Raw genomic sequence first — 25237 nt, 5'->3', positions numbered from 1 at the left:
TCTCTGTAGACACGGAAATGTAAGCGAGCAGGGCCAGCCTTATACAAAACTGAGCCCAGCATCGCCCTGCTGTATCTGTTTCCAGACTTCATATCTACCCAGTTCCCACTCTTGGCCTCGTCCATCACTTTATTTTGGTCTGAAGAAGGTGTGCAGTGGAACAGAGGGGTGTGCCAAGGACAGGGGGCTGCACCCCCCCCCACCACAGCCACTTCACAGAGAATCAGTGCGTCTTGAAGGAATCAATGCATTCTAAAGTCTGATTCTTGATTTTGTGGCCTCAGGAATTCAATCTGGGCAATGCTTGGGCTCTGGGGACCACCTGACTCACTTTAACCAAACCCAAAAGAATATGATATTTAAACTGGACCATGCCCCAATATTCATTTATAAAGAGAAATACAATTTTAAGGTAGATCTTATGATCACTGAGCCACATGTCCTTTCCCTATAAGAAAACATACGCAGTGAGCCACGTTGTAAGGAAAAGGCTGCTTGGTGAGCATGCACACAGAGCTGTTGTATAATCCTAAGGGGGATATCATAGAAGACCTTTCCCTATGCATCAGGTAGAGCTGCTGGATGGCAGGTGGCTGCCCCCTTGATGTCCCTTCCCTTGCTGCTCTTTAGGAGAACTTTAATTCCTCAGCTCTGATTCACTACACTTGTTTTCCATTTCATTCTCAGACACTGTTGTATTTCTAGGTTTTAGAGATACGCCACATCATTGTCCCCAGCTACTGCCAACATTTCTAATTCCAACTATCGCAAAAACTGATCATTCAGACGTTGGCAGGTAACGCCTCAGTCTGGGGTCCTACTTAGAACATACCCAAGGAACAATTGCAAGTTTTCCTTCTGGAACCTGGGAAGGCCTTCAAGACAAAGGAAAGAAGGGGGAGGGTTGGACAAATGTCAGGTCATTTCACCTACTTTTCACAATTACCCTTCAAAATAGGCATTATTTCTACTTAACCTTTGCAGAGGTTAGGTAACTTTCCCCTGGGGGAGTCAGAAGAGCTGAGGATAAATCCAGATCTGTCTGCCCCTCTGTCCACCCAGGCTGCCCCCTACACAGCCCTAAGGCCCGGCGTCTCACAGTCCTCTCCTGATTGGTCTTACCTCTTTAGGAATGTTTTCTGGGAATAAGTGTTTCTCAAGCTCAAACATATTTGATTCAGACAAGGTTACAGTTTGAGTAACTTTTCATAGTGCTTTAGTTTCCCAATAGGTAAAGTGGGGATAATAATTTAATTTCTTTGTACATTGTTGTGAAGATTAAATAAATTATTAATACAAGTAAAAGCACTTGAAACATAAGCACTCCATAAATGTTAACTATTGTTATGAAATCAAGTTGTGGGTGTGGGGGGGGGGTGTTTACACATGGGCATGTATGTTTAGAGACATTTTTTCACTTAAACTCCAGGACTTCTCAGAGATTTTAGAGTTTCGAATCCTGACTTGACAGGTGAGGGGATAGTGGTTGGGGTGCAGTGGAGAGGATTTCCCAAGCGTACTTGACCTCTGATTGTTTTTCATAGACTGTCTTGGTGTTGTACAGGGTACTGTTTGAACTATTTCATAGAATACTCTTTTCTTTAGTATCATATTAGTGTCAAACCAGTATTTCTTTTACAAGATTCTTATTTAAAAATATTTGATTTGAACTACTTTCCCATCCATGGAGAGTTGAAAAGTTATTACTGTGTTCATTTTGCCTAATTAATGTAAAGAATTACAAAGCTGTTTCCAGTTGAGCGGGGCTCACAGAACCATTTTCTTCTGCCCTTTATAAAGATTTGCACAGAGTTATTTGCGAAAGAGGAGTTCCAGCCCTTGGACCCTACCCAGGAGCTCATATTTCCGCCAGAACTCCTGGTAAGATGAGTTGGGTGTTTTGTGTGCTTGTTTAAATGTCACTGGTTATAAGCTCAGTTTTCTAAAACCATCCTTTCCATCCTGTAAAATTAGCAAATAGTGGAAATGTTTGATCAAATCAGGATGCCTGTCCCTGCCCAGCTTACCAAGACCTGGTGGGGGCCCTGCACACGTCTCCTGAAGCCTCTGCTGGGGCTATTTTTAAAAAGATTTCATCCTTACTCTCATCACTGTCATCTGCAGTGTGTCCCTATTGACTGTCCCAAGCAACCCCGTTTCTCTCAGCTTCTCACTTGGTCTTTCCAGCCCCTCCAGGACACTGACCCCAAGGAGCACTTCCAGGGCCTCCCTATTCCTCAGCCGTCCCTGTCAGCTTCTCTTGAACATCCAGTGGTCTCATTCTACAACATACCTACTTCTGAAGGGGTTCTGGTGTGTTTATTCATGGATTTAACAAACCTTAATTATTCAGCATATGCCGGGCACTATTCTAGGCACTGAACATACAGCAGGGTACAAAACTCACACAAAGACCTGCCCCTGAGGAGTTTGCAATCTGGTGGGAGAGACAGACAATGAGCAAGATGATCGATAAGAGAGATAGTATGTTAGCAAGTAAGAAGGAGAACAAAATAAAACAGAGCAGGGGGATAGGATGCAAGGGACTGAATTTTAAACACCTGGCAAGAGAAGACTTCTGCAATAAGGTAATGTTTGAGGAAAGTCCTAAAGGAGGTGAGAGGACTGGCCACAAAGATCCGTGGAGGAAGAGCAATCCAGGCAGAGGAGCAGCAAGTGCAGGGGTGCCAGGGAGGGGAGAGCTCCTGGCCCGATCAAGGGACAGAGCACAGGGAACCAGGGAGGAAGGAAACTGCAGGGCCGGGCGGCAGACCATGCTGGACTTGGGCTGCTTGCCTTTCACTCTGCATGAAATGAGAAGTTGTTAGGGACAACTTGGACAGAAGAGGGGTCCCCTCCTATTAATGTTGTAAAGGGGTCTGGGATTGTTCTGGCTGCTGGGATGGGAATAGCCTGTGGAGGGGTGAGGGAAGGAGCAGTGAGCCCATCAGGGCACTAACACCATCCTGAGAGATGGTGGTACAGGACCAGGCTGCCAGCATGCAAGCAGTGAGGAGTGGGTGGATTCTGGATACATCTGGGGAGAAGAACCACAAGATTTGCTGATGGGTGTGATGTAGGGTGTGGGAGAGAGAGAGGAGTCAAGGCTGACTCCCAGGCTTTGGGCTTCTGGAAAGGGGAGAGGCTATTTATGGAGGAAGGGAAGACTCTGGAGAAGCAAGGTATTTTTCCTTTGAGGGGTCCTTTTCTGGGGCTTGGAAGGGGACAGGATAGGAGGAGCTCAGTTTTGGACATGTTAAATTTGAGATGCCTATTACACATCTAAGAAGAGACATCAAGTACTCATTCAGGTAGGAGTTTGGATTTCAGAGGAAAAGATGAAGATACTAATTTAAGAGTATTAGTATAATTATGATTTTAAGGCCATAATACTAAATTATGTTAAATTAATCTATACTGAAGGGTCAGTGATAGGTGCCCCCTCATATTGTCACTTGTCTCCAAAGAACTACATATTAACAAGTCTTAAGCTAAAGGAAAAAAAATGTCTAATTATGAAAATTCAAGCATTAGCCTGTGTGTGTAGTAAGTATATTTTTGGGTCAAGAGGACCCCAGAACTTCTGAAATCTCTCTAGAGGAACATACCTCCACCCGGAATCTATCATAACCCAGGAAGACAGCTGTGTACACGTGCACACACCCTTGTCATTTGCACTTAGAGAATGACAGAGAACCCAGAAAAACGAACCCTGACCTTTCATGGAGAGAGGATTACCTGGATCTCCCCTGGGACCCTCCAGGAGCTCCTGGAGCTGAAAGTGAAGCACCCAGGAGCCCCTCTTGTCCTGGGCAACACCTCACTGGGTGAGTGATTACCACAGTTCTCACACTGTCAGAGCCAAGCGGGACTGCCTGTCCCCCACTCTGCTCTCAGTCTACAAAAACTACTTTGTAAGGATAAAAACCTGATCCTTCTTAATAAAAATGTTACAATATAATAATATATTATAAAATGTACTATTATATTGTATGTTCTAGAATTTAATAATTGTATAATCATTTATATAATATTATCATATATTTTATATGTACTACATATAAATGCTAGCATATATACTATATATACTTTTACATATAAATTGTATATAATATTAAAATTATAAATATGATATTATTACATTATAATATAATAAAATGGTCTCTAAAATTGGATATAGCCTGGGAGTAAGCAGTGTAAGCCCTTGAGGTGTAGAGAAAAAGCATTAGATTTCACTTATCATTTACCTTACCTCATCCTTTTTAATTTTTATTTTTGTTAAATAGTGAGTAAATAAAATAGAGTTTTATGAAGTAAGTATAGGTGTATTAACAATGCACACCCAGTTATGACTCAGGCCCAGTTTAAGAACCAGAACTTTACCAGGAACTTTGACTGCCCAGTGGGCCCTCCCAAACCACATCCTCTTCCCACCCCTTCCTCTCCAGGGAGAGCCTGAATATGATGTTGGTCAGTCTCTTCCTCATTTTCACAATTTTACTGCATATACTTGAGTCCCTAAGCAATATGTCACTTAGTTTTGCATATTTTTGAACTTCACATAAATAGACTGACACGGTGCTATCTCTCTGCAATTTGCTTTGTTCATTCAACATCCCTGAGCTGAGGTTCACCCGGACTGTTGCACGGAGCTGTGCTGGATACCACCTTGAGTCCAGGGCACTATTTGCCCATCTGTTCTATGCAGCTCAAGAACATGCAGTGCTCTCCACGTTTGGGCTCTTACAAATACCTTCATGTGTACCTCCTGGTGGCCACGTGCAAGTGTTTTCTAAGAACCTGTCATCCATTTTATTTCCTATTTTTATATGCATCAAGGGAGTATAAATAAATACAAATACTGGGAGGACATGTCTATAAAATGACTTGGCAGGGTGTGCGGCCACTGCTTTCACATTATACACACTTCCTGCCAGTTTTTGAAGTTAGCATCTGAATATTTTTATGAGAAACTTTCAATGCCAAAAAATTGCATTTTCTCTTTCCTAACTCTCTCTAAAATATATACTGCATTTACTTTTCAGGACCTGCAATGAAATCTCAAGGACATTTTCACCCAGTTCTCCTCTCTCCTGCTAGGATTTCCGAGCTGAGTGTGGTGTCTAAAACAAGTGATGGTGAGTGTCACGTGTTCTTAGTAAAATACCAATGAACCAACCCCTGCACTAAATGTAATACTTGCCAAATAGTCTGAAACCTCCTCATACATTTATCTTGTCTGGCTTGTTTCCAACTCTTCATCATTTTTCTGATGTGATTTTATATCGTCACCATGAAACTTTACTGTCAAAAGCTTTGCACAATATATGGGGTACTTGAATGATATCATTCAAGACTCCATAGCCACCTATAGGATTCTTGCCTGTAAAAAGCCATGGAGACCCAAAGACAGTAAACTTGCAGTGTCACTTTAATGGGAAGACAGCAAGAGGAAGCCAGCACTATCCTTTGGTTGAATGGTCAGTTCCAGGGAGGGAGGATTTTTACTGGAGGAAAACAGGTGAGATAGTGTCTGGCACTTAAATGCTACTTGTCTCATGGGGACAATAGCTAAAGGCCACGTGAGACAAAGTCCTGCCCTTGCGAGCACCCCCAGTCACAACATCCTCAGGCGCCCGCCTCGTGCAGATACTGCAGCAGGGAAGGTGGCGCTCACAGAGTAGGAGGGAAACGTGCCTTCAAGATGCACAGCAAATGCATCTTTGGCAAAAAAAGAACTTTATTTTACTCCTTTCCTCATCCCCCAGATCTCTCAGCATATATGTGCAGGTCCTAGCTGCATGCGTACATGTGCTAAATGACAGACAAATGACTTAATGGGAAAAACAAAGCAAAAATGAATGAGTGGGTCAGGAACTTGAATTTGGGATCCAGTGATAATACTGACTTCCTTAATTTAGGCAGCAAGGAGGTTGACTGAACCAAAAGTCTTACTCCAGGCTGACACCTAGGCCACCATATGTTTCTGGAGGTCAGCGGTGGGCAGGCGAGGGGCCCCACCTTGGCTGTGTCACTGCCATCCAGGAGTCCTACCTTCCCGGCCTCAACCATCATCAGCCAGACTTAGGCTGTGCTGCAGACCAGCCAGCCTGCCCTTCCCTGGCCTCACCGCACCTATTTGCAACAAGAGGGACCCTTCCTGGTTTTCCCAGCACTGCAGCCTCACAGCTTCAGCCCTGAAACAACTCAGGTAGCACACCTGAGTGCCACTCAGAAAATGAAGGGAATGGGCTTAGATTTATCTGAAAACTTAGAGAGACTAGGAAGAGGGCATAGTAAAATGAGTGGATTGCAAGTATAGACAACTGGTTTAAGCAGAAGGTCAAGATAGGAAAACCCTTCCCTTAGTCTTCACCCCAGGCGCCATTTAGCCCATGGCTTCCAAATTTGTCTTTAGCACCACAACCCTGTCCTCAAACAAATCTTAGCAAATGAAAAGAAGCTGCTCTGTTTGAAGGAGGGGCAATGTATCTACCTTTGAGAGGGCCAGGACAAGCGGAAAGTGAACTTGCGCAAAGTCCCCAAACTGGCTGGTGACCAGCCACCAAACCACACAGCTCCCACCTCCAATCAAGAACTCTGGTCATTACAGCCATTCCCTGTCCCCCTGGCCCACCACATGGCCCGTCCAATTGGCTATTTGTCATTTCACACTCTGAAGGCGAAGTTAAGCCAAATTCTAAAACCCGAGGAAATGAACAATGAACTTCCCTCGAGGCTTCTTAAACTTTAAGTGTGAGTACCCTCTAGTGGCCTCCAGGGACATTTCCCAGGATTCCCAAACTTTTCCTAAGGCCCAGAAGAGTGAAGGACACTGGGGGGGAGGGGTACACTGGAGCCAGATGTGCCCATCGCCACCATCAGCACCCCCCAGGGAGTAAATTTCTGTGAGGGCTTATGTTTATTTAAATTTTGCATGCTAATCCAGGTCACACGCATGTTCGGCTCAGTATACTTTTTTTTTCCCTCAAAATCTTTAGTATAGTAAGTGTTCCAGAAAGTTGCTGCTTCTTTAACCCACAGACCCACGACCTCAGAGATGCATGGAGTCAAAACAAATTCCACATCCTGAGAATCAAAGAAAGATAAAGCTCTTTTCAACTCCATTGAAATACACAATAGGTTTTGTGACCAAAGATAGAAACAAATATAAATGGACATACAGTAAATAGAATTTTCTTGGTACAGCTGTGCCACACCTGGCATAGAGTGAAGGGGGTAGTGTGAGCAATGGGAGGAGCCAAACAATAGCCCCAAAGTGGACTGTCTGGCCTCAATCTGAGTTTGAAATCAGTACTTATGAGGACTCAGGCACTAGAGAAGTCAGTTGGATTTTATTCTCCCCTGAGGCTGAACTGCCTTCTTCTACCTCAGTCAGTTGGACTTTGCAAAGTTAAAGGCCAAGCTCTACTGGAAATTGTGGTGATGGGAAGCAACAGATCATCATTGCCAGGTCTGGGCTGGGATCCCGTGTTACGGCGTGCCTTTGATGAGATGCTGAAGCAGAAACAGAGTGAGGACTCTACGTTAAGAGACATTCCAGGGCAGAGGAGCAGTTCAGTTTCTTTAAGGCAAGATTTGCTTAATAAGGAGCAGCTAGTGGTTCCCCCAATCGGTTAGGTGAGCTATGATCACTGAAGCAGCAGAGGGTGGTACGTGGGTATGCTGGCAGGAGTTGGGGAAGTATTGTGCCAAGTACATTTTTAATATTGATAAAAATAAAGCTATGTGGGAGGGTGAAATAGTCTCCAGGATAAATCCACAAGAGAAAAACCAAAGCCCAGCTTACAATTTGTTAAAAAAAAAAAAAAAAACACCTGACTAATTGCAGTTACAACCCAGCCCAGAAAGTAATGTCAAATCAGACTCTACATGTTAGTGATTCTTTCTGCAAACCTCAGGGGAAGTGAAAGATTAACTTTTAAAGTCCAGCTAAGTTATCTCCTGATGGTTTGGGTGGCTTCATTTCTGAAGATTGATCTGAACCCTTTATATCCCAACTACAGAGAAACCCAAAGCCAGCGCTAATATCCTGCCAATACTCACAAACACAGCTGCAAGGATTTTTAAATTCAGAATTACTTCCTTGCCAGGTAGCAAAGAACATTGCCCCCATCCTCCTGGATGCTCTCCCATTGCTCCTGCCTCCCCAGCCCCTCCCTGGGAACCCCTGACACCCCCACACCCAGTGACACTCAACATAAACCAGGGGCAGCTCCTTGCACCACTGTGTCCATTCTGATTGGCTGGTGCCCCTCACGGAACTGTCTGTTGAAGGTTTTGAGTATCAAGTTTACCTATAGAGATGGAAATCATTAAAGCATTCTTGATTTAGACAATGACCTAAGCAACTGAAAGACCTTTGATTTTTTTTAATGCCATCAGATTTATCCCCTCTTAATCACAAAACAGCTTTGCATAGCTTCACTGTGGTCAGTCAGGAAGGGTTCATGGAAAGTTCTAGTACAGTGTACCACCTGCTAGTTGTTACTGTCATTCCACTCTCTAGCCCCTATTTTCTTGTGTTCATCCAAAGAGTGTAGACCAGCCCGCGGGCTGCTAACCCTGGCTGCCCAGAAGGACTCCCTGGGGAGACTTTGATGAAGTCCTGCGCCCAGAGATTCTGATTCGATTGATGTGGGTGCAGGGCTTCGGTGCTGTTCCCAGTTCCAGAGATTCTCTGTGCAGCCAGTGTGGAGAGCACTGAACTAGCTTAAGGCCAAGGCCCTGGTGCCATGATTACAATCCAGCTGCGCCTCCCACGTCACCTATAAAAACAATTTGCTTTCCAGGACTGACAATAGGTGCTGGCTGCAGTCTGGCCCAGGTGGAGGACATCTTGGCTGAGAGGGTTTCCGAGCTCCCGGAGGAGAAGTCTCAGACATTCCGAGCCCTTCTGAAGCACCTGAAGAGCCTGGCAGGCCAGCAGATCCGGAACCTGGCCGTACGTCCTCCGGGTCCATCACTGGGCCCACCGCACCTATTTTTAATCTCACTGAAATGGTGAAATAGGCATTGGCAGAATCAGTATGCAAAAGGGTCTCAGCAGATTGAAACGACAGGCACAGTAAATAAAAGTGTAATATTTAACATATATTATTTAATAACATATTTAAAAGAAGACTCTACATCAAGTTCAGTAGAATAGCCAAGTGGAAATACAAGTGGGAAAAGAACATCATGGTTTTGTTAATGTCCTGATAAGACCATCAAAGAACCTAATTCGGTCTTAGGCTGCATTAACAGAAGCATAGTACCTGAAATAAGGAGGGGAACCTCCTCTACCCTAGACTGTTCAGACCACAGCTGGAGAATAATGCTCAGATCTAGGAGGCACATTTCAAGGTCTGGTTATTTTTGACCTCAGAATAAGGCGAAAGAGATATAGTTAGGTTTTCAAAATATGTATGCTCCCTCCCCTACATATCCCAAATCCTTGGGTTATGAGAAGTTGGGGGAGGATGTGTTTCCTTTGAAAAACTCTTCAAGTGATTCCATCATATTCCCTCCCTCTGTCAAGAATTCTGACTGACACCCTGGAAACTGGTGAGGAGATGGTGGCAGGAGAGTGAGGAGTTGGAAACCACAACAGAAAGAGGAATGGTGGGGGTGGGGACAGTCAGAGCCGCCTTCACATATATCTAGACTCCTGAGAAGACAGTATGATGGATTCCATATGATTACAAAGGGTCAAGGTTTGACCAATAGGTGAGAATCCGGAGATGCCAATTTCAACTCAGTGAAACAAGAACTTTAAAATCAAGATGCTCATAAAGGAATGGGGTTTCCCTGTCCTCACCCATGTTTCAGCCCAGATCAAGGCCACCTAGGTCGTCACTGTGGGTTCCATCACTACATGGGGAGGAGAGTGTTGAGTGGAATGACCAGTCATTTTCCTGCCATGTTCTGAGATGCTACAGGCTGGACTAGATCCCAGTGGAGTTTCCCAGAAAGATGAAAAGGGCAACTCTCCCTCAATGGTGTGGGTGCCCACACCTCAACATGGCCCATGATAAGTCTGGCAGTTTCAGACCGTGTGAGATGAGGCTGAGCAGGCTGGATCAGGATGGGCCCCTGAGCCTCATTGCTGGGGTTTGAATCCCAGTCCTGCTCCTTCCTGGCTGGGAGACCTTGATTAAGTTTCATAACGTCTCTTTGCCCCAGTGTCTCATCTGTATAGGGGGGATAATGGAACCATCTCCCTGGGCTGCTGTGAGGATCAAGTGAGTAAATACATGTGAAGAGGTTCCCCAGAGGGTGGAACATACCCAATGCTATGCAAGTGTTCGTTTCCCTCCATTCTTCAGCCGATTCAAAGCAGCAGGTGGGAGGGGCCTCCCACATAGTCCCAACTGAGTCTCATCTCCAAAGGAGACCAAGACGCCTCTCGCCGCTTTCACTACCAGGGAGGGCCAGAAGCAGGTGCCTCTGTGGCTGGGGTTCAAGCGACAGAATGACCAAGACTGTATCTCTTTCTCCTTAGTCCCTAGGGGGACATATTATAAGCCGGCATTGCTATTCGGATCTGAACCCAATTCTGGCTGTGGGCAACGCTACCCTCAATCTGATATCAGAAGGTAAGCTTCCCCAGAACACGCTGAACAGCACCTGAAGATGTTTTGTCTTTTTTTTTTTAAGGAATTGCTATATCAGGGGCCAGGTCTCTGGCTCTCAGTCCCCCACGGGGAGCTCAGGCTCCTGGGGGAAGGCACATTGATGCAAGGGGGTTGCAAGTGCTTCCTTCTGGTACCACTAGCCACATACCCCCAACCCCCCACCCATACCCCAGCTCAGTTAGCCTGCGTCGGCCAGGGGTGGTGTGCAGGGGCTGAGGTGAAGGCTCTCTGTGGCCTGAGGACTGCTCCCTCCTCCTCTTCATGACCCCCACCCCCGGCTGCTGTGTGAGAAGCCACTAGTCCGGTGAGGACACACAGCAGACACTGTGGACCCCGGAGACAGGAAGAAGGCGATGACTCATTTTACCTGCTCGCTGAGAGGGACATCCCCGCAGGGCTCCTCGGTGCTAGACCTCCCTGTGCCCCTCGTAGTGCTCAGCCGTCTCACTGCTCCAAGGAGGCTGATACTCCTGTTTCCTGGGCGCTAACTTTGTGCCAGGCTCTGCTGGACACTTTGCTCACAGCTCTTCTCATTTGTCCAACCATCCAGCTGAGGTGGCTTGCAGAGGCGGGCATGGGATGGGAAGCCAATCTGCCTGATTTCCAAACGGGTGTGCTTGACTCTTCTCCATCAGCCGCCTCCCCAGGGCTTCTAGACCCCTTTCCATGGCTTTTCCCCCTCCCTCACCCACAACCCATCAATACCCTCCTATGGGTTGACATGGGCCCAGGCACTGGGGTGCAGGGGAGCCATCACACCACCCCATGTGAACTTTGGGTTGCGTCTGACAAGGAATTACGTCACAGGCATCGTAACCTTCCCTGGTTTGTGGGCTAACACAGTTCCATCTCTGATGGGCGGGAACTAGGGGGCGTTGGGAGAGAGCTGCTGGCAGAGGGAGAGCTCTCTGGCCCCTGTTCAGCTTTGCACGGGCCCCCCCAGGAGGGAGGACAGGAAAGGCCTCAGGCCTGCTGGTGCATCAGCCTTTGTACTGAGTTCGCCAGGGCTGTGGTCCAGGATGACCCCAGCTCAACCCCCAAAGACCAGGAGAGAAGCCAAGCTCTGGGGCATCAGGACAGCGAGGATGGCCCAGCTCCGCCGCGGGGCGTCTGCACGGGGACTAGGACTGGTGGTGCTAATGTGTCCTTCTGCCGGGTGTGGGTCGTTACCTTTGGCTTAAGGTCTCTGTTTTCCCAGCTCTGCCAGAGCCACCTGCAGCCTGAGCTCCGTCCAGCCCCGGTGCGGCCAGTAGGTGAGCTTGCTGGCCCAGCAGCAGGGAGCCAGGGGTCCACAGGGGCTCCTTTGGGGCCCTCCTGCCTCCCTCCCGACTACACCTGCCTTCCAATCAGCGTGTTGTCGCTGTGCCTGGAGCTGAAGCCCTGTCACATTCACTGGGCTGTGGTCTGATCTCCTCACCACATCTCCTGTGGAGCCACAGACCACTTTTTAAAACCAGAGGGCACTGCTCTGATCACTATGTGGTGACAATTGGGCTGAATGGAAGTTTTGTGAATTGTTCGCTTTACCTTAAAGGTGTGGGTATCCAGCTTAGAAGCCAGCAACAGCAGTAAGAACAAAAAGCAAATCCAATGATCTGAGCTCTGTTGATAGTGGAAACAAACCCTGTCTCAGCTTAAGTTACGCCCTCACCGTGAGCATAGTATTGAACTGGTTAGATTTAGTTAACCAGCCTCTGCTGAAAGATGACAACAGGCCTGGCAGGCCTTGGGGGCAGGAGGAGACCAGGTTCACAGAGCAGGTGTGCTAACAAGAGTCAGGGTCTCAGAGCCGCCCCTCCCCTTCCCTGGGGAGGGGAACCGCGGAGCCTGGTCTGCCACGCACTCAGATCCACGCATCACTTTGTACAGGAAAAGGTGACCTTTTCTTCTCTGCTGCTGACATTTAAGGGTGTAGAAGCATCTCGCATTCCTGTTGCACTGTGCAGAAATGTCACTTTCTTCAACAGAAGGCACACGGCAGATCCCTCTAAGCGAACATTTCCTGGCTGGGTTGGCAAGTGCAGACCTAAAGCCAGAGGAAATCTTGGAGTCTGTGTCTATCCCTCACTCTCGAAAGGTAAGAATGCCGCCAGTCGCTTTTGAGAGTTGTTTTTCTCTTTTCATAACTGAGCCCAGTCATCTTTAGAAATTTGAAAACAGATGGAAGGAAAATAAATCTGCCCCAAAAACCTGTTTCCTGTCTGCCATGGCCTGGCGCGGCCCCGAGGCCCTCACCCACCCTCCAGCCGGCAGCTCCAGGTGTGGATCTGGGAATGTTGTTTCAGCTGTGGGGTGGGGCCTCCCCCGCCTGCGGTCCGCTTCCCTGACCCCCTCATGTCCAACATGGACTCTGGGAGGCAGAAATTAAAGTTCTCTGGCTGTGGAATGAGCTTCTCCACCTGACCCACGAGGAAGTGGAGGCTGGGGCCGGGCCTTCCCACGCCCCACCCTGACCACAGCAGGTCAGAGGAACAGGAGCGCCCAGCACAGGATCCGCAGGGTGGATGTGGTTTCCCAGCGGCTGCGGAGGGGACAGTCTGTCCTCACTCCCTGTTCCCTGTGCTGCTCCCCAAAACTGTACCTGAATCCCAGAGGACGGTCTTCCCAGAGAGGGGCAATACCACACACACACACACACACACACACACACACACACAGTGGTCAAAAGCCAGGAGTCAGCTTGGTTATGCAGGAAATCGTATATTAAGTCATGCTTTTAGCCATGAGTGATCTTCATTTATTTTTCCTTGGCAATGGAAACTGAAAAGTGTTCCCAAACCAGTGTGCATCTGTGTAAAGGCCCAGACAGAAAAACAGGCAGACCCAAACACAGCACCCTCGGTGGCCACACAGATGGAAACACATCTGTGTTTAAGGCACCGGCCGCCTCCCTTAACCCCATGTCCACACACCAGTGGTCATGGTGCCAAGGGTAGCGGGGCAGCCATCACCCACCTGATTCTTGCTCCTGATACGAGACTCCCTAGTCCACTGTTGGAAAGTTCTATTCAATGCCTTTATGAGCTTCACAAAATAGAAAAAGGATAGTCTCTACAAATGAAGAGATGCAGTTGGCCTCTTTTGTACTTTAAACAAATCGCATTTAAAAGCACTGGCATTAGAAAGAAAAGAAAAAGACAAATGAACGTAAATACAAAAGAGAAACAGACTCATAGACATAGAATACAAACTTGTGGTTGCCGGGGAGGGGGGTAGAGACTGGGAGTTCAAAATGTGTAGATACTGACAGGCATATGTAGAATTGATAAACAAGATTACGCTGTATAGCACAGGGAAATATACACAAGATCTTTTGCTCACAGTGAAAAAGAATGTGACAATGAATATATGTATGTTCATGTATAACTGAAAAATTGTGCTCTACACTGGAAATTGACACAGTGTTGTAAACTGACTATAACTCAATAAAATAAAATTTAAAAAAAAAGCACCGGCGTTGGGAGGGCTCCTCTGTCCTCACAGGGGACCAAGGGGTCTGGAGACCAGAGTTAATGGCACCTGGAAATAAGCACGTGGAAATGATCCAGGGTTTGCGTGCAGAGGCATCCTGGCTTCAGAGGGAAAGTGCACAGTGACCCCTGTTCCTTGAGGGGATGGAGCTTTAGGGATGGACCTCTGGGAGGACCTCATTCTCACTTTGAATGAGAAGGCAGCCCAGTGGTCCTCAAATTGTACCAAGTGCCCTTCATGTCCCTTTAGATTGAGTCTAAGTGATTAATCAGTGGCACCAAGAAGCAGAAACCTTGCTCTTAGTTTTGACATATCAAATAACTCCAAATGGTTTTTGCCTCCACAGTGGGAATTTGTGTCAGCCTTCCGACAGGCTCAGTGCCAGCAAAATGCCCTGGCTGACGTGAACGCTGCCATGCGAGTCCTCCTCAAAGAAGGCTCAGACACCATCGAGGACCTGAGCATCGCCTACGGAGGGGTTGGGGCTGCCACCATCAGTGCACAGAAATCCTGCCAGCAGCTCCTAGGGAGGTAAGCAACAAACCCTGCACACTGATGGTGGAGCTTTGATGTCAAAAAACAAGTGGAAGCTTGGCTCCCGCAAGAGTTGATAAAGCCCTGGGAAGATGGAAACTCCTATATGTAGAATCACTGCTTGTTCTTTCTGTAGTTTTGCTGAATGAATCCAACCTTATCTGACTTTGATTAATTAGGTGCTACTCTTTAGGTGAAGGATGTAACAAAAATGGCCCTGGACTTTGTTCAGCCCCATTGCTCTTGTACACATCAGTACTCCAGCAAACCTGGGCCAGGCAACATCCAAATGGTACCCACAGCTCCTGATGCAGGGAAGCACCTATTGCTTCCTCAGTAAAGGCAATGTCCAAGTTTGAGTCCTGTCCAGTTCATAATTGAATTGGCCCTGATGGTCTATCTATTTAATGCCTGCATCCAGCATGTTCTGGCCCTTGAACATGCGTGGTTCATGTAGCAATGGAACAGGTCCCATCCTCACACTGCCATGAGGCTCAGTTTTCCTGAAGGGCTTGATTAGATGATTTCCAAGTTCTCTTCCAACTCATAAATGAGACTCTGGGGTCTCTAACCCGTCAGCATCCGATATCTAGCACACGCCACATCATTGACACTGCTCTTTGACTGGTCCCTTCCTGCCTCCAACCCTACCAGGCGCTGGGATGAGCTGATGCTGGATGAGGCTTGCAGGCTGCTCCTGGATGAAGTCTCCCTCCCAGGCTGGGCTCCAGGGGGGAAGGTGGAATTCAAGAGGACTCTAGTGGTCAGCTTCTTCTTCAAGTTCTACCTAGAAGTTCTGCAGGAATTGAAGAAGCTAGTAAAGCTGTCCTCGGTGCCTGTAAGTGCTCTGGCTTTTATGTGCTCTTGGCAGCCATAGGCTCCTAACCATCCCGCTGCTTTTGCAAACTGTCTCGTGGGCAGCCTGTCAGTTCCCAGACACTCTTTCTTCAGGGGTTCAGCCCTGAAGGGCTGCTGTGTGAGGCTCAGGATGCCAGGCTGTCTTCAGTCAGCAGATGTTTACCACATGGGAAACAGGATGGGGCCCCTGTCTCCCATGTGCAGTTTTTTCCTTTTAAAATCAACTGTATTAAAATAAAATTAGACAATAAAATGTACCTATTTAAATTCAGAGAGTTTTGACAAATGTGTAAACTGATGTAGCCGCCACCTCAAAGTTCTCTCAAGGTGGAGACCATTTCCATCACCCTCAAAAGTGCCCTTCTGACCCTCTGCTGGCAACCCTCCCACCCCTGCCCCCAGGCAACCCCTGATCTGCTTTGGGCACTATAGATTAGTTTTGCCTATTCGAGAATTTTACATTCAATATGAAATGTAAAATAAATTTTATTTTTCAAAAATACTAAAACATTTACATGCTAATATTTAAGCAGCTTCTCTCCAGAATTTCTGATTATAAACTTCTGGAATAAGTGACCAAAGTGAAACATTGTCTCGCTCCCCTCCCCTGCCCTCCCCCGACCACGATTACAGCTGTCACCCCTACCTTGCACCTCTGTTCCGCCGCCACATCCCATCCCAACAGCCCAGTGTTCCTGAAGTGTCTGGCTTTCACTTGCTTAGATGGAGACCCTCACAAACCACATTTACAGAATAATTCTTGCCACCACTGAATTTCTGAATCAAGACACTCGATGTGTTTCAGTGATGCCCAGAGAGCCTTCCCAGTTTGACAGCTCTCCCAGAAAAGCTGAGTTGCTGAGGAAAACCATCAGGATTTGGGCTCTTTTGTGTACAGTGAGCTCCAGCTCATTCTGGAATAGCTTCGCCAGCCCCAAATTTCCTTGTTTGTCCTCCTGTCTCTGCTCAGCTCACTGACTGGCCTCTCCCTCCCCAGGCTGACTTGAGGGTCAGATTCACCCATTCAGCCTAGGTCTGCCGTATGTGGAAAGAGAAGGAGGGCAGGATACATTCACAGGAGTGAAATCCAGGGAGGCGACATGGATTCGGGTTATCCAGGCTACCTGAACCTCATGGTTGCTTGGCTACTTCAGCCAAGTCACCTTCACGTGAATCAAAGCCCAGTTTAATCATAGACTAATCAGCTTATCTTTATTGTTTTGCATCATCTCTCAGGGCAGCTGCCATTATCCTGAAATTTCAGACCGATTCCTAAGTGCCCTAGAAGACTTCCCAGTCACAGTACCCCAGGGAGTCCAAACGTACCAGGTCAGTGAGTTTAATTTAATGGAAACCTGGAAACTAAAAGACAACTGCAGCTGTGGGGACAAGCAAGCAGTTCAGAGTTGCAATCTTCCCTTCTGACTTTCTAGTTTTTGCTACTATGTTGGCCCTTTGCTTAGACCGAGTGTGGGAGAGGCTGGATCTAAGACCAGGCCTGCGCTGCCTACCGCAAGGCGAACTGAGGGCCGAACCAACCGGAAGCAGTTTGACCATCTGATTAGTAATCAGTAGTCTCTTCAAACTCATGTTCTTTGGGCATTTGTTTGAAGAGTAGGTAAGCCAGGCCTGGGGGAAGGACAGAGCAGGACAGTGGCAAAGTCCAGCCTCCGGCCCTGATTGCAAATGTTTAACCTCCAGTCAGCAAAACAAGGGCCCTGCAAGCACCTGCACCTTCTCTTCTTGAAGGACAATTCAGAAGGAATCTATTACTGTCTATTAGAGCACAAGTCCTCCCACCACCGCATCTCCACACACACAGACCTTCCCTGAGAGGAGTTCCAGAACAAGCACTTTCTACATCGCATTGTACTCCCAGTGATAGTTTTGTGCCACCTACAAGGGCAGCCAAGGCACCTTAGGCCAGATCTGGGTGGACTTCCTTGCCCTGTGCCCCTCCCTATCCCCTACCAGAGGCCCTGCTCAAGCTGATAAGCAGGTTTGGGGCTTAGATTTTTGTCCCCCACCCTCAGGAGTTACATCGCTTTAGGCCTCATTATCATAATCACTTTATGGGTGAATGGGCTGATCACTGGAAAGGTAAGAAAGAAAGACAGGGAGACCCTCTGAACTCTGGAAGAAAGGGGTCCGGGGATACCACTTGGAAAAAGATGCCAAAAGGAGAAGCCTGGCGCCCCTTCACCTGTTTCACAGTTTTGCCAAAACCTTGGCCCCGTCTAAAGCATTGCCACATGACTGAAATGACAGTTCCCCAATCTACTTACAGCATTAAATTGTCACGCTCATCTGACCCACTCCAGTGTTTGTTGCCTAAGGGCGAACATCTGGTTTCTCAGTCCTGAATCAGGAGTGTTATTGATTGGCCAGGCCACTTCTGAAGATTGAAGTTTTCCAGGGAAACTCTTGTCTTCCTCTGTAGAGTGTGGATTCTCACCAACCCCTCCAAGATCCAGTCGGACGCCCCATCATGCACCTATCAGGTCTTAAACATGCCACAGGTGAAGCCATATTTTGTGATGACATCCCCATGGTGGATAAAGAACTTTTCATGGCTTTGGTGACCAGTACCAGAGCCCATGCAAAAATCATGTAAGTAAATGAAAAGCTTTCAAAAAGCCTTTTAAAAGCACACTTGGGGATTCCCTTGTAGGAGTGTGACCATTCTCCTGAAATGTCTTAAGCCCAAAGAACCTAAAATGGAAAGAATAAAGAAAAGGTCACCAGCCCCAGAAGGAGGAAGGGAGACTACCTGGAAATGACCGTCATGAAAGAGAGAATAAAAATCACAGTTATGGGCCATGGCTTTCATTCTAACCTCACAACCCCTCATCGTCCCACTGCAGCCTCAGCTGTGGCTCAGAGGAGTAACCCTGAGTGGGACTGATACTCAGCTAGTGATGAAACATGGAACTGCTTCACTGCTGAATGGTAGATGGCCACCGTCCTGAGCTTCCTAAGGTTACCCCTTGCCACAGCCACGCTGGCCCCTCCCAGCAGATACCATGTTACTCCTGGCCCAGCAGGGGGCCTCCTGGGCCCTGCTCTATGGCAGGTCATCTCTGATGGGTCAGAGTCTATGGTGGACCAGTGTTATATATATCTCGATTCTTACCATCCCTCAAGTTTAGGTCCCTCAAAGCTTGCTGATGTCTACTTCCTAAATAATTCTCTTTTTTCAGATCAGTGGATTTCTCTGAGGCCCTTGAACTACCCGGGGTGGTCGATGTGATAACCGCTGAGGACATTCCAGGCACCAATGGTGCCGAAGACGACAAATTGTTGGCTGTAGATAAGGTGAGGTACAGAACATGCCTTCCCACGTAACTGTGTGCGGATCATCACCGAGAGACCACCTCCAGGCAGCTTTCCATCGCCCCCCAGCCCTCTCCGTTGCCAATTCTTCCAGCTTCTCTCTACCCCTAACCTTTATTCAGATGGATCTGCTCTTCTGGTATCAGAAAATAATATCGCAAAAAGAAAATTCGTTACAGAAAAATAAGTCCCATTTTTCCCACTGTGTGCTCTTGAGTCAATTTACTCTTACTTGAAAAATAAATGGAGGAACTGATGTGTATCAGGATAGAGAAATCTAGACAGGAGAGTACAAATATACAGCCACTCCCTGTCATTTACGCTGAACTCCCCTTCTCCTCACCACCTCCCACTGACCCTCACATACTCCGTTTTTAATAGTTACTCGTGTCATCTTTGATCTTTTCATTCAGTTCTACAATCATTCACTGAGCACTTGCTTTTGGAGCCAGACTACCTTGGGTCATGTTCTTGCTCACCGCTCACAAACTGTGTATCATCACCTGTAAAATGGTATCGTGATGACTGCAAAATACTGTCACCTGTAAAATGGGAATAATCATAACATGCACTTCATTGTGTTGTTGTGAGATTTAAATGAGCTAATACATGTAAAGTGCTTACAACACTGCTTGGCACGTGAACACTCTCAGTAGGTGTTAGCTACTCTTGTCACATCCCAGTGAGTGTCACACAGACTGTGTCTCCTCCAGCCATGGAACAAATCACTATTCTTTCGGTTGAACTCCAGATGAAGAGGTTGGCTATTACTTAAGAGCTATATTATCTGCTCGGGCTGCCATAACAAAATACCACAGACTGGGTGGCTTAAAAAACAGAAATTTCTTTTCTCGCAGTTCTGGAGGCTAGAAGTCCAAGATCAAGGTGTTGGCAGGTTTCTCCTGAGGCCACTCTTCCCAGCTTGCAGATGGCCTCCTCCTGTGTCCTCACATGGCCTTTTCTCTGTGTATGAGCCTCCCTGGTGGCCCCCCGCTAGTCTTAGAAGAAGACCAGCTGTATGGAATTAGAGCTTTACCACTGTGACCTTGTTACCTTAATTAGCTCTTTAAAGGTCTTATCTCCAGGAACAGTCACATTGAGGGTTAGGGCTGCAACATACGAATTTGGGGGTTGTGGAGGGAAACACAAGAATTACATTGTACAAAAAAAAAATACTGTCCTTATCTTTAAACTCCAAAATGACACCATAAAGGCAACACCTATGAACCGACCTTGACAGAGGACACAGCAGATGCAGGTCACAGCCAATCTCACATCCACGCTGGGGCTTACATTCACTTAGTAAAATGGCCAGTGGAATGATCTGTATTATTTGAATTAATTTTTTAATTAAAATTTAAAAGACTTTTTTTTAGCCAAGCACATGTAGTCGAAGGTGACTCCAATGTCATTCTCACTCTTCACCATGATAACCAAGACACCAGCTGTTGGTAGGTTGGCGCTCACAGTACTTTTGCCCAGAATTTTCTACCTGCCTCACACATGTACTTTCCGCAGGTCCTTTGTGTGGGCCAGATCATCTGTGCCGTGGTTGCAGGATCAGATGTGCAGGCCAAGCGTGCAATTGAAAAGATAAAGATAACCTATCAAGACCAGGAGCCGGTAATCTTCACCATCCAGGTAAGCAGGCTGCCTGGTCTCTCCTGGAAGAGTGACTTGTGGAATCACAAGTCACTTCATAAACTTCTTAGTGTGAGACTAAGCCCATGCTTTACTTTGTTCTTCTCACTGGTTTGCTCTGGAAAAATCCTCTTTGTCTGAAAGATAATTACTTATATGAATTAAAATTAGCTTTGGCTCCAAGAAACAGGAAGAAAAGTAGAAGTTTCTTTCCCTCTTACATTCAGAAAGTCTACAAATGGTGGGTCCCAGGCTTCTGCGGGTTCTAATGTCAGGGGTCTCAGCCCCTTGCAGCTAGTTGCTCCATCCTGTGTGGTTTCCAGTCTCCAGGTCACACTTTGGTCCACAATGGCTCCTGAAGTTCTGGCCATGAAGTCAGCAGAGAGAATGAGATGACAAAGAAGAGCATTTCCCCTCCCTTTAAGGACACTTCCCAGAGTTGTACATAACCTTCCTACGTCTCGTGTGTTAGAACCTAGTCACATGCCACACCCAGCACACCTGGAAAAGGGAGCTGGGAGATGCAGATTTCATTCTAGGTGGCTAGGTATGCATTAGAAATTGGGGATTCATGTCCATGAATGACTGAAAAATTGTGCTGAACACTGGAATTTGACACAACATTGTAAAATGATTATAAATCAATAAAAAATGTTTAAAAAAAAAGAAATTGGGGATTCTATTACTTGAGGAAAATGGTGATTACAGTTATTGGGAACAATAATGTTTTCAAGGTGGAGCCCCGAAGCAATGCGACTATCGTGATGGAATGCTACAGAAATTCCCATTCTCATTTCTGGGTCTAGATGGTGGAATGCAGATGCTGCTTCCAACAAAAATAATGAATTTAGATTAGAAAAGTCAGGTGTAGACTGGGGTTTGCAGGTCCTAACTCAATAAAGGACAAGTTCATAGCAATTGAGTTGAGAAAAACTTATTTCTTTGTGAAAGAAAATAAAAAATTTTCAAAGGGCTTGGTGAACCATTTGAGCCTTTTTGAAATATGTCTAAAAGGTACAACTTGGTCAATATTCAAAGTGTTAAAAAGGTCACTTTGTAAGATTAAATGAGTTGATATGTTTAAAGCACTTAGAACAGAACTGGTACCTAGTTAGCGCTCACTAAATATGGCATATGTTATAATAAGGTTATATACCCATATGACACATTTGTGTTGTATTCTGCAACATTGCAGAACTAATTTATTCTAGGAATTTTTTTAAATACATTCCTTGAGGTCTTCTACATGGACAATCATCATCTGCAAATAGAGAGTTTTTTTTTTTCTTTCTAATCTTTATACCTTTTATTTCTTTTTCTTGTCTTTTTGCAATGGCTAGAACTTCTTGCACTATGTTGAATGAAAATAGTGAGGGTGGGGGAAAAAAGAGAGCGGTGAGGGTGGACAATTGTCTTGTTCCCAATCTTAGAAGGAAAGCATTCAGTCTTTTACCATTAAGTATAAGAAACGAATATATGTATGTATGTGCATGGCTGGGACGTTGTGCTGTACACTAGAAATTGACACGTTGTAACTTACTGTACTTGAATTAAAAAAAATCATTGTTGGCCATTAAAAAAAGTATGATGTAGGCTATAGGCTTTTTTTTTTAACATTGTTTGTTGAGTTACAGTCATTTTACAATGTTGTATCAAATTAGCTATAGGCTTTTTAATACATGTTTATTCAGTTTAAGGTCATTCCCATCTATTCCTAACTTACTGAGAGTTTATTATGATTGTGTGTTGGATTTTGTCAAATGCTTATTCTATATCAAGGAATATGATCAAAGATTTTTCTTCTTTAGTCTGTTGATATGTTGGATTACCTTGCTTGATTTTTGAATGTTGTAATAGCTTTGCACGCCTGGACAAATCCTATGTGGTCATGGTCTTTCACCAAGTAATTTTAACTTAAGCTTAAACTGTATCAGTAAAGATGTACTTAATTGTTTAAAAAAAAAAAGAAAGAAAGAAAAGAAAAAGAAAGTTGATGGACTTAAGGCCATTGGCGAGTAGAATGCAGGAGACAGGTGCCATTGTGAAGCATGGAAAACACCCGGGCCTAAAGGTTAAGTGAGGATCAGCTGTCAGGTCAACCCTCAGAACCTCAGAATGAGATTGCTTCTGGTCTTCATATGTGAGTCAGGTCATGTTATTTTCGGGGAAAAAAAAAAGATCAAAGAGCTAGAAAGGCCCTTATGAGATGTACCAAATACACAAAGAAATGAGCAAACTTCCTACCGTTTCTGTTGGACTTTATTGCCTCAGAAATGCGTTAGGACTTGAATCCTCCCCCTCAGCACAGTCTCATTCCAGTACAAGACACAGGTCTGATACAAGTATTTTTCTTCAGGGAGAGGGGAGAAAGGGCAGGCCCCAAACCACACTCATTCTGCATTTGGACCCCTCACCTGTTCCCTGGAGAGCCACACGAAAAATGAGAAATGAGAAGTTACCATCCTGGACCATCCTAGTGTCCCCAGACCTCAGTTCTTAATGTTTCTCTAATCCTCACTGGTTTTCTCTCTACGTAGAAGGCATTTCCTCTGACGTCTCATCCCTGCGGCGAGTCTGCTTCTCTGCTCCTCACTTGCCTGACACCTTCCATGTGTCCTAGCAGATGGCTATTTTCAGGAGTTTACTGGCTTTTGAGTAAGAAAAAATTGCCAGTAAAAGAAAACAATAAAAAGAATTGGCTTTGTGGGTTTTTTTTTTCCTGTCACTCAGGATGCCATAAAACACAACTCATTCCTCTGCCCTGAAAAAAAACTTGAACAAGGAAACATTGAGGAGGCCTTTGAAAAAGTTGATCAAATCGTTGAAGGTAAGCGTCCCAAGAGAGTTCACAGACTCTTCGTGTGATTCTGTTCTGACGCAGACATTGAGAGCATGTGATTTCCTCTCAGAAAGACCGTCTTCTAAAGTCTTGGCACTTTGCCAAAGTTCTCTCCTGTCGCTTCCTTTCAAGTTGTGTGGATGTTGCTTGGAGGGTGGAGGGTACAGAGCAACAGAATAGAAAAAAAAAATCCTAGGTCTTTGATTGGTCAAGGGCAGAGTGAGGCATGGAAGCAGACACTTTCAACTTGCTATCCAAACCTCAGTCTCTGAAAGAGATGGCCTCAGTTGTCACAGGACAGATGCCTCATCTAGCAGTCCCTTGGTCAAGACAAATCCAGCTGGCCAGGCCACATCTCACTTGCTTTTGGGAAAAAAAATTGAGGGGGCCGGGGAGAGGTAACTAGGTTTATTTACTTATTTTTAATGGAGGTACTGGGGACTAACCCCAGGACCTTATGCATGGTCAGTATGCACTCTACCACTGAGCTCTACCCTCCCCTGTCACCTGCTTTTACATTCCCCAATGTGGCAGTTCCCAACCAGCAACACCTTCAGGGCTTCCCCTGTGCTTGCACTTAACAGGAGAGGTCCATGTTGGAGGACAGGAACACTTTTACATGGAAACCCAGAGAGTGCTTGTTATTCCAAAGACAGAGGACAAAGAACTGGACATTTATGTGTCAACACAGGATCCAGCCCACGTGCAGGTGAGATCCGGGGTCGCCTCCACACCCCCCCCAACTTCCTAATTCCGTCATGGCCTTCAGCCTCCATGGCCTCCCAGGTGGCTGCCATTTTGCCTGCAGAATCTTAGAATCCAAGTCCTGGACATCAGCAGAACAGCTAAGACCCCAGAACTTTTTTTTATGTTTCCTGGTCTTGTCAAGTAAATAAAAGAGCAGCCACAGTCACTTGCAGTGTATAGAGAACTTCCACTGGCTTCATGCTTAAATTGATCGGGATTGGACGGCAACCCAACGGAGTAAACGCATCATTTCATGTTTTTTTTTCCAGTCACAAAGCGCTCCAGGTTTCAGCGGCAAACATCTTCTTTAGTAGATTGTCAGGAGTTCGCTGGTTTTCACCCTGCTAGGACTTTGGGTGTAAGCTTTTGGCTAGGATTCCAGCTACTGACAGGAATCCAGGACTCTGACAGTTTTCCTTTTGGAAAATATCATTTTTCTGCTAGAAAGTTTGTTCCGTGAAGATTAACAATGTTTATGAACTCAACAGTGCTCCGTTAAGACAGAGCTACCTCAGTTTTTTATTAGTTTTTTTTCTGACGGTAGATGTGGATGAATTTTGCTGTGATGTGTTTCAGGAAGCATAAAGTCTTCTTTGCCATTTCACTCTTGTAAATCTTTCGCATTACCTACATTTTACAGAAAACAGTGTCCTCTACTTTAAACATCCCCATCAACAGGATCACCTGTCACGTAAAACGAGTGGGTGGAGGTTTTGGCGGGAAGGTAGGAAGACCAGCTGTATTCGGGGCTATTGCGGCTGTGGGCGCCATCAAGTAAGTGCACTTGGGGTCACGGGAGGCCATCAGATGCACAGAGCTGAGGGCAGATTAGCGGCCTGGGAGTCACTTGGACTGCTGTTAACAACCACCTGAGTGTCCTTGGGCAACTCAGCCTTCTGTCTCTTTTTCTGCAGAATTGTGGATAATACTATCCACTTTCTTAGAGTTAGTGGAAAAGTCAGATGCACATTGAACCTTGAACAGGCTAATTTGCTATAAAAGGGAAAAGTGGTATTATTAGTTGAATACCCCCAGGGCTGGGGCTGCCCTGTCCTGAGCTTCAGGGAAGGGGACCCATTTAGGAGCCGGGCAAGTCACCCGCACAAGTGGAGTGCCAAGGGGGAGGCTGCTCCCCCACTTTTCCCTCCTATCCTCAGCTGCAGACAGGGTGGGGTGA

At 46.2% G+C, this 25237-nt stretch overlaps 1 protein-coding gene across 1 annotated transcript in view; it reads left to right on the top strand.

Moving 5' to 3' along the window:
- Positions 1-25237, top strand: part of LOC102539248 (aldehyde oxidase 2) — a 70609-nt gene that overhangs the window by 11233 nt on the left and 34139 nt on the right. Inside the window, exons 8-22 of the mRNA XM_006205169.3 lie at positions 1801-1881; positions 3683-3827; positions 5046-5138; positions 8814-8965; positions 10505-10598; positions 12605-12714; positions 14455-14639; positions 15297-15474; positions 16737-16829; positions 17941-18110; positions 18701-18815; positions 20352-20474; positions 23205-23301; positions 23898-24022; positions 24701-24834. Of these exons, the coding sequence (XP_006205231.2) occupies positions 1801-1881; positions 3683-3827; positions 5046-5138; positions 8814-8965; positions 10505-10598; positions 12605-12714; positions 14455-14639; positions 15297-15474; positions 16737-16829; positions 17941-18110; positions 18701-18815; positions 20352-20474; positions 23205-23301; positions 23898-24022; positions 24701-24834 (1895 nt within the window). The remainder of the gene's footprint in view (positions 1-1800; positions 1882-3682; positions 3828-5045; positions 5139-8813; positions 8966-10504; positions 10599-12604; positions 12715-14454; positions 14640-15296; positions 15475-16736; positions 16830-17940; positions 18111-18700; positions 18816-20351; positions 20475-23204; positions 23302-23897; positions 24023-24700; positions 24835-25237) is intronic.

This window comes from Vicugna pacos, chromosome 5 (genome assembly GCF_048564905.1).
Source record: "Vicugna pacos chromosome 5, VicPac4, whole genome shotgun sequence".
NCBI lineage: Eukaryota > Metazoa > Chordata > Mammalia > Artiodactyla > Camelidae > Vicugna > Vicugna pacos.
The sequence above is the reverse complement of the archived record's forward strand: the minus strand, read 5'-3'. Positions and strand labels throughout refer to the sequence as shown.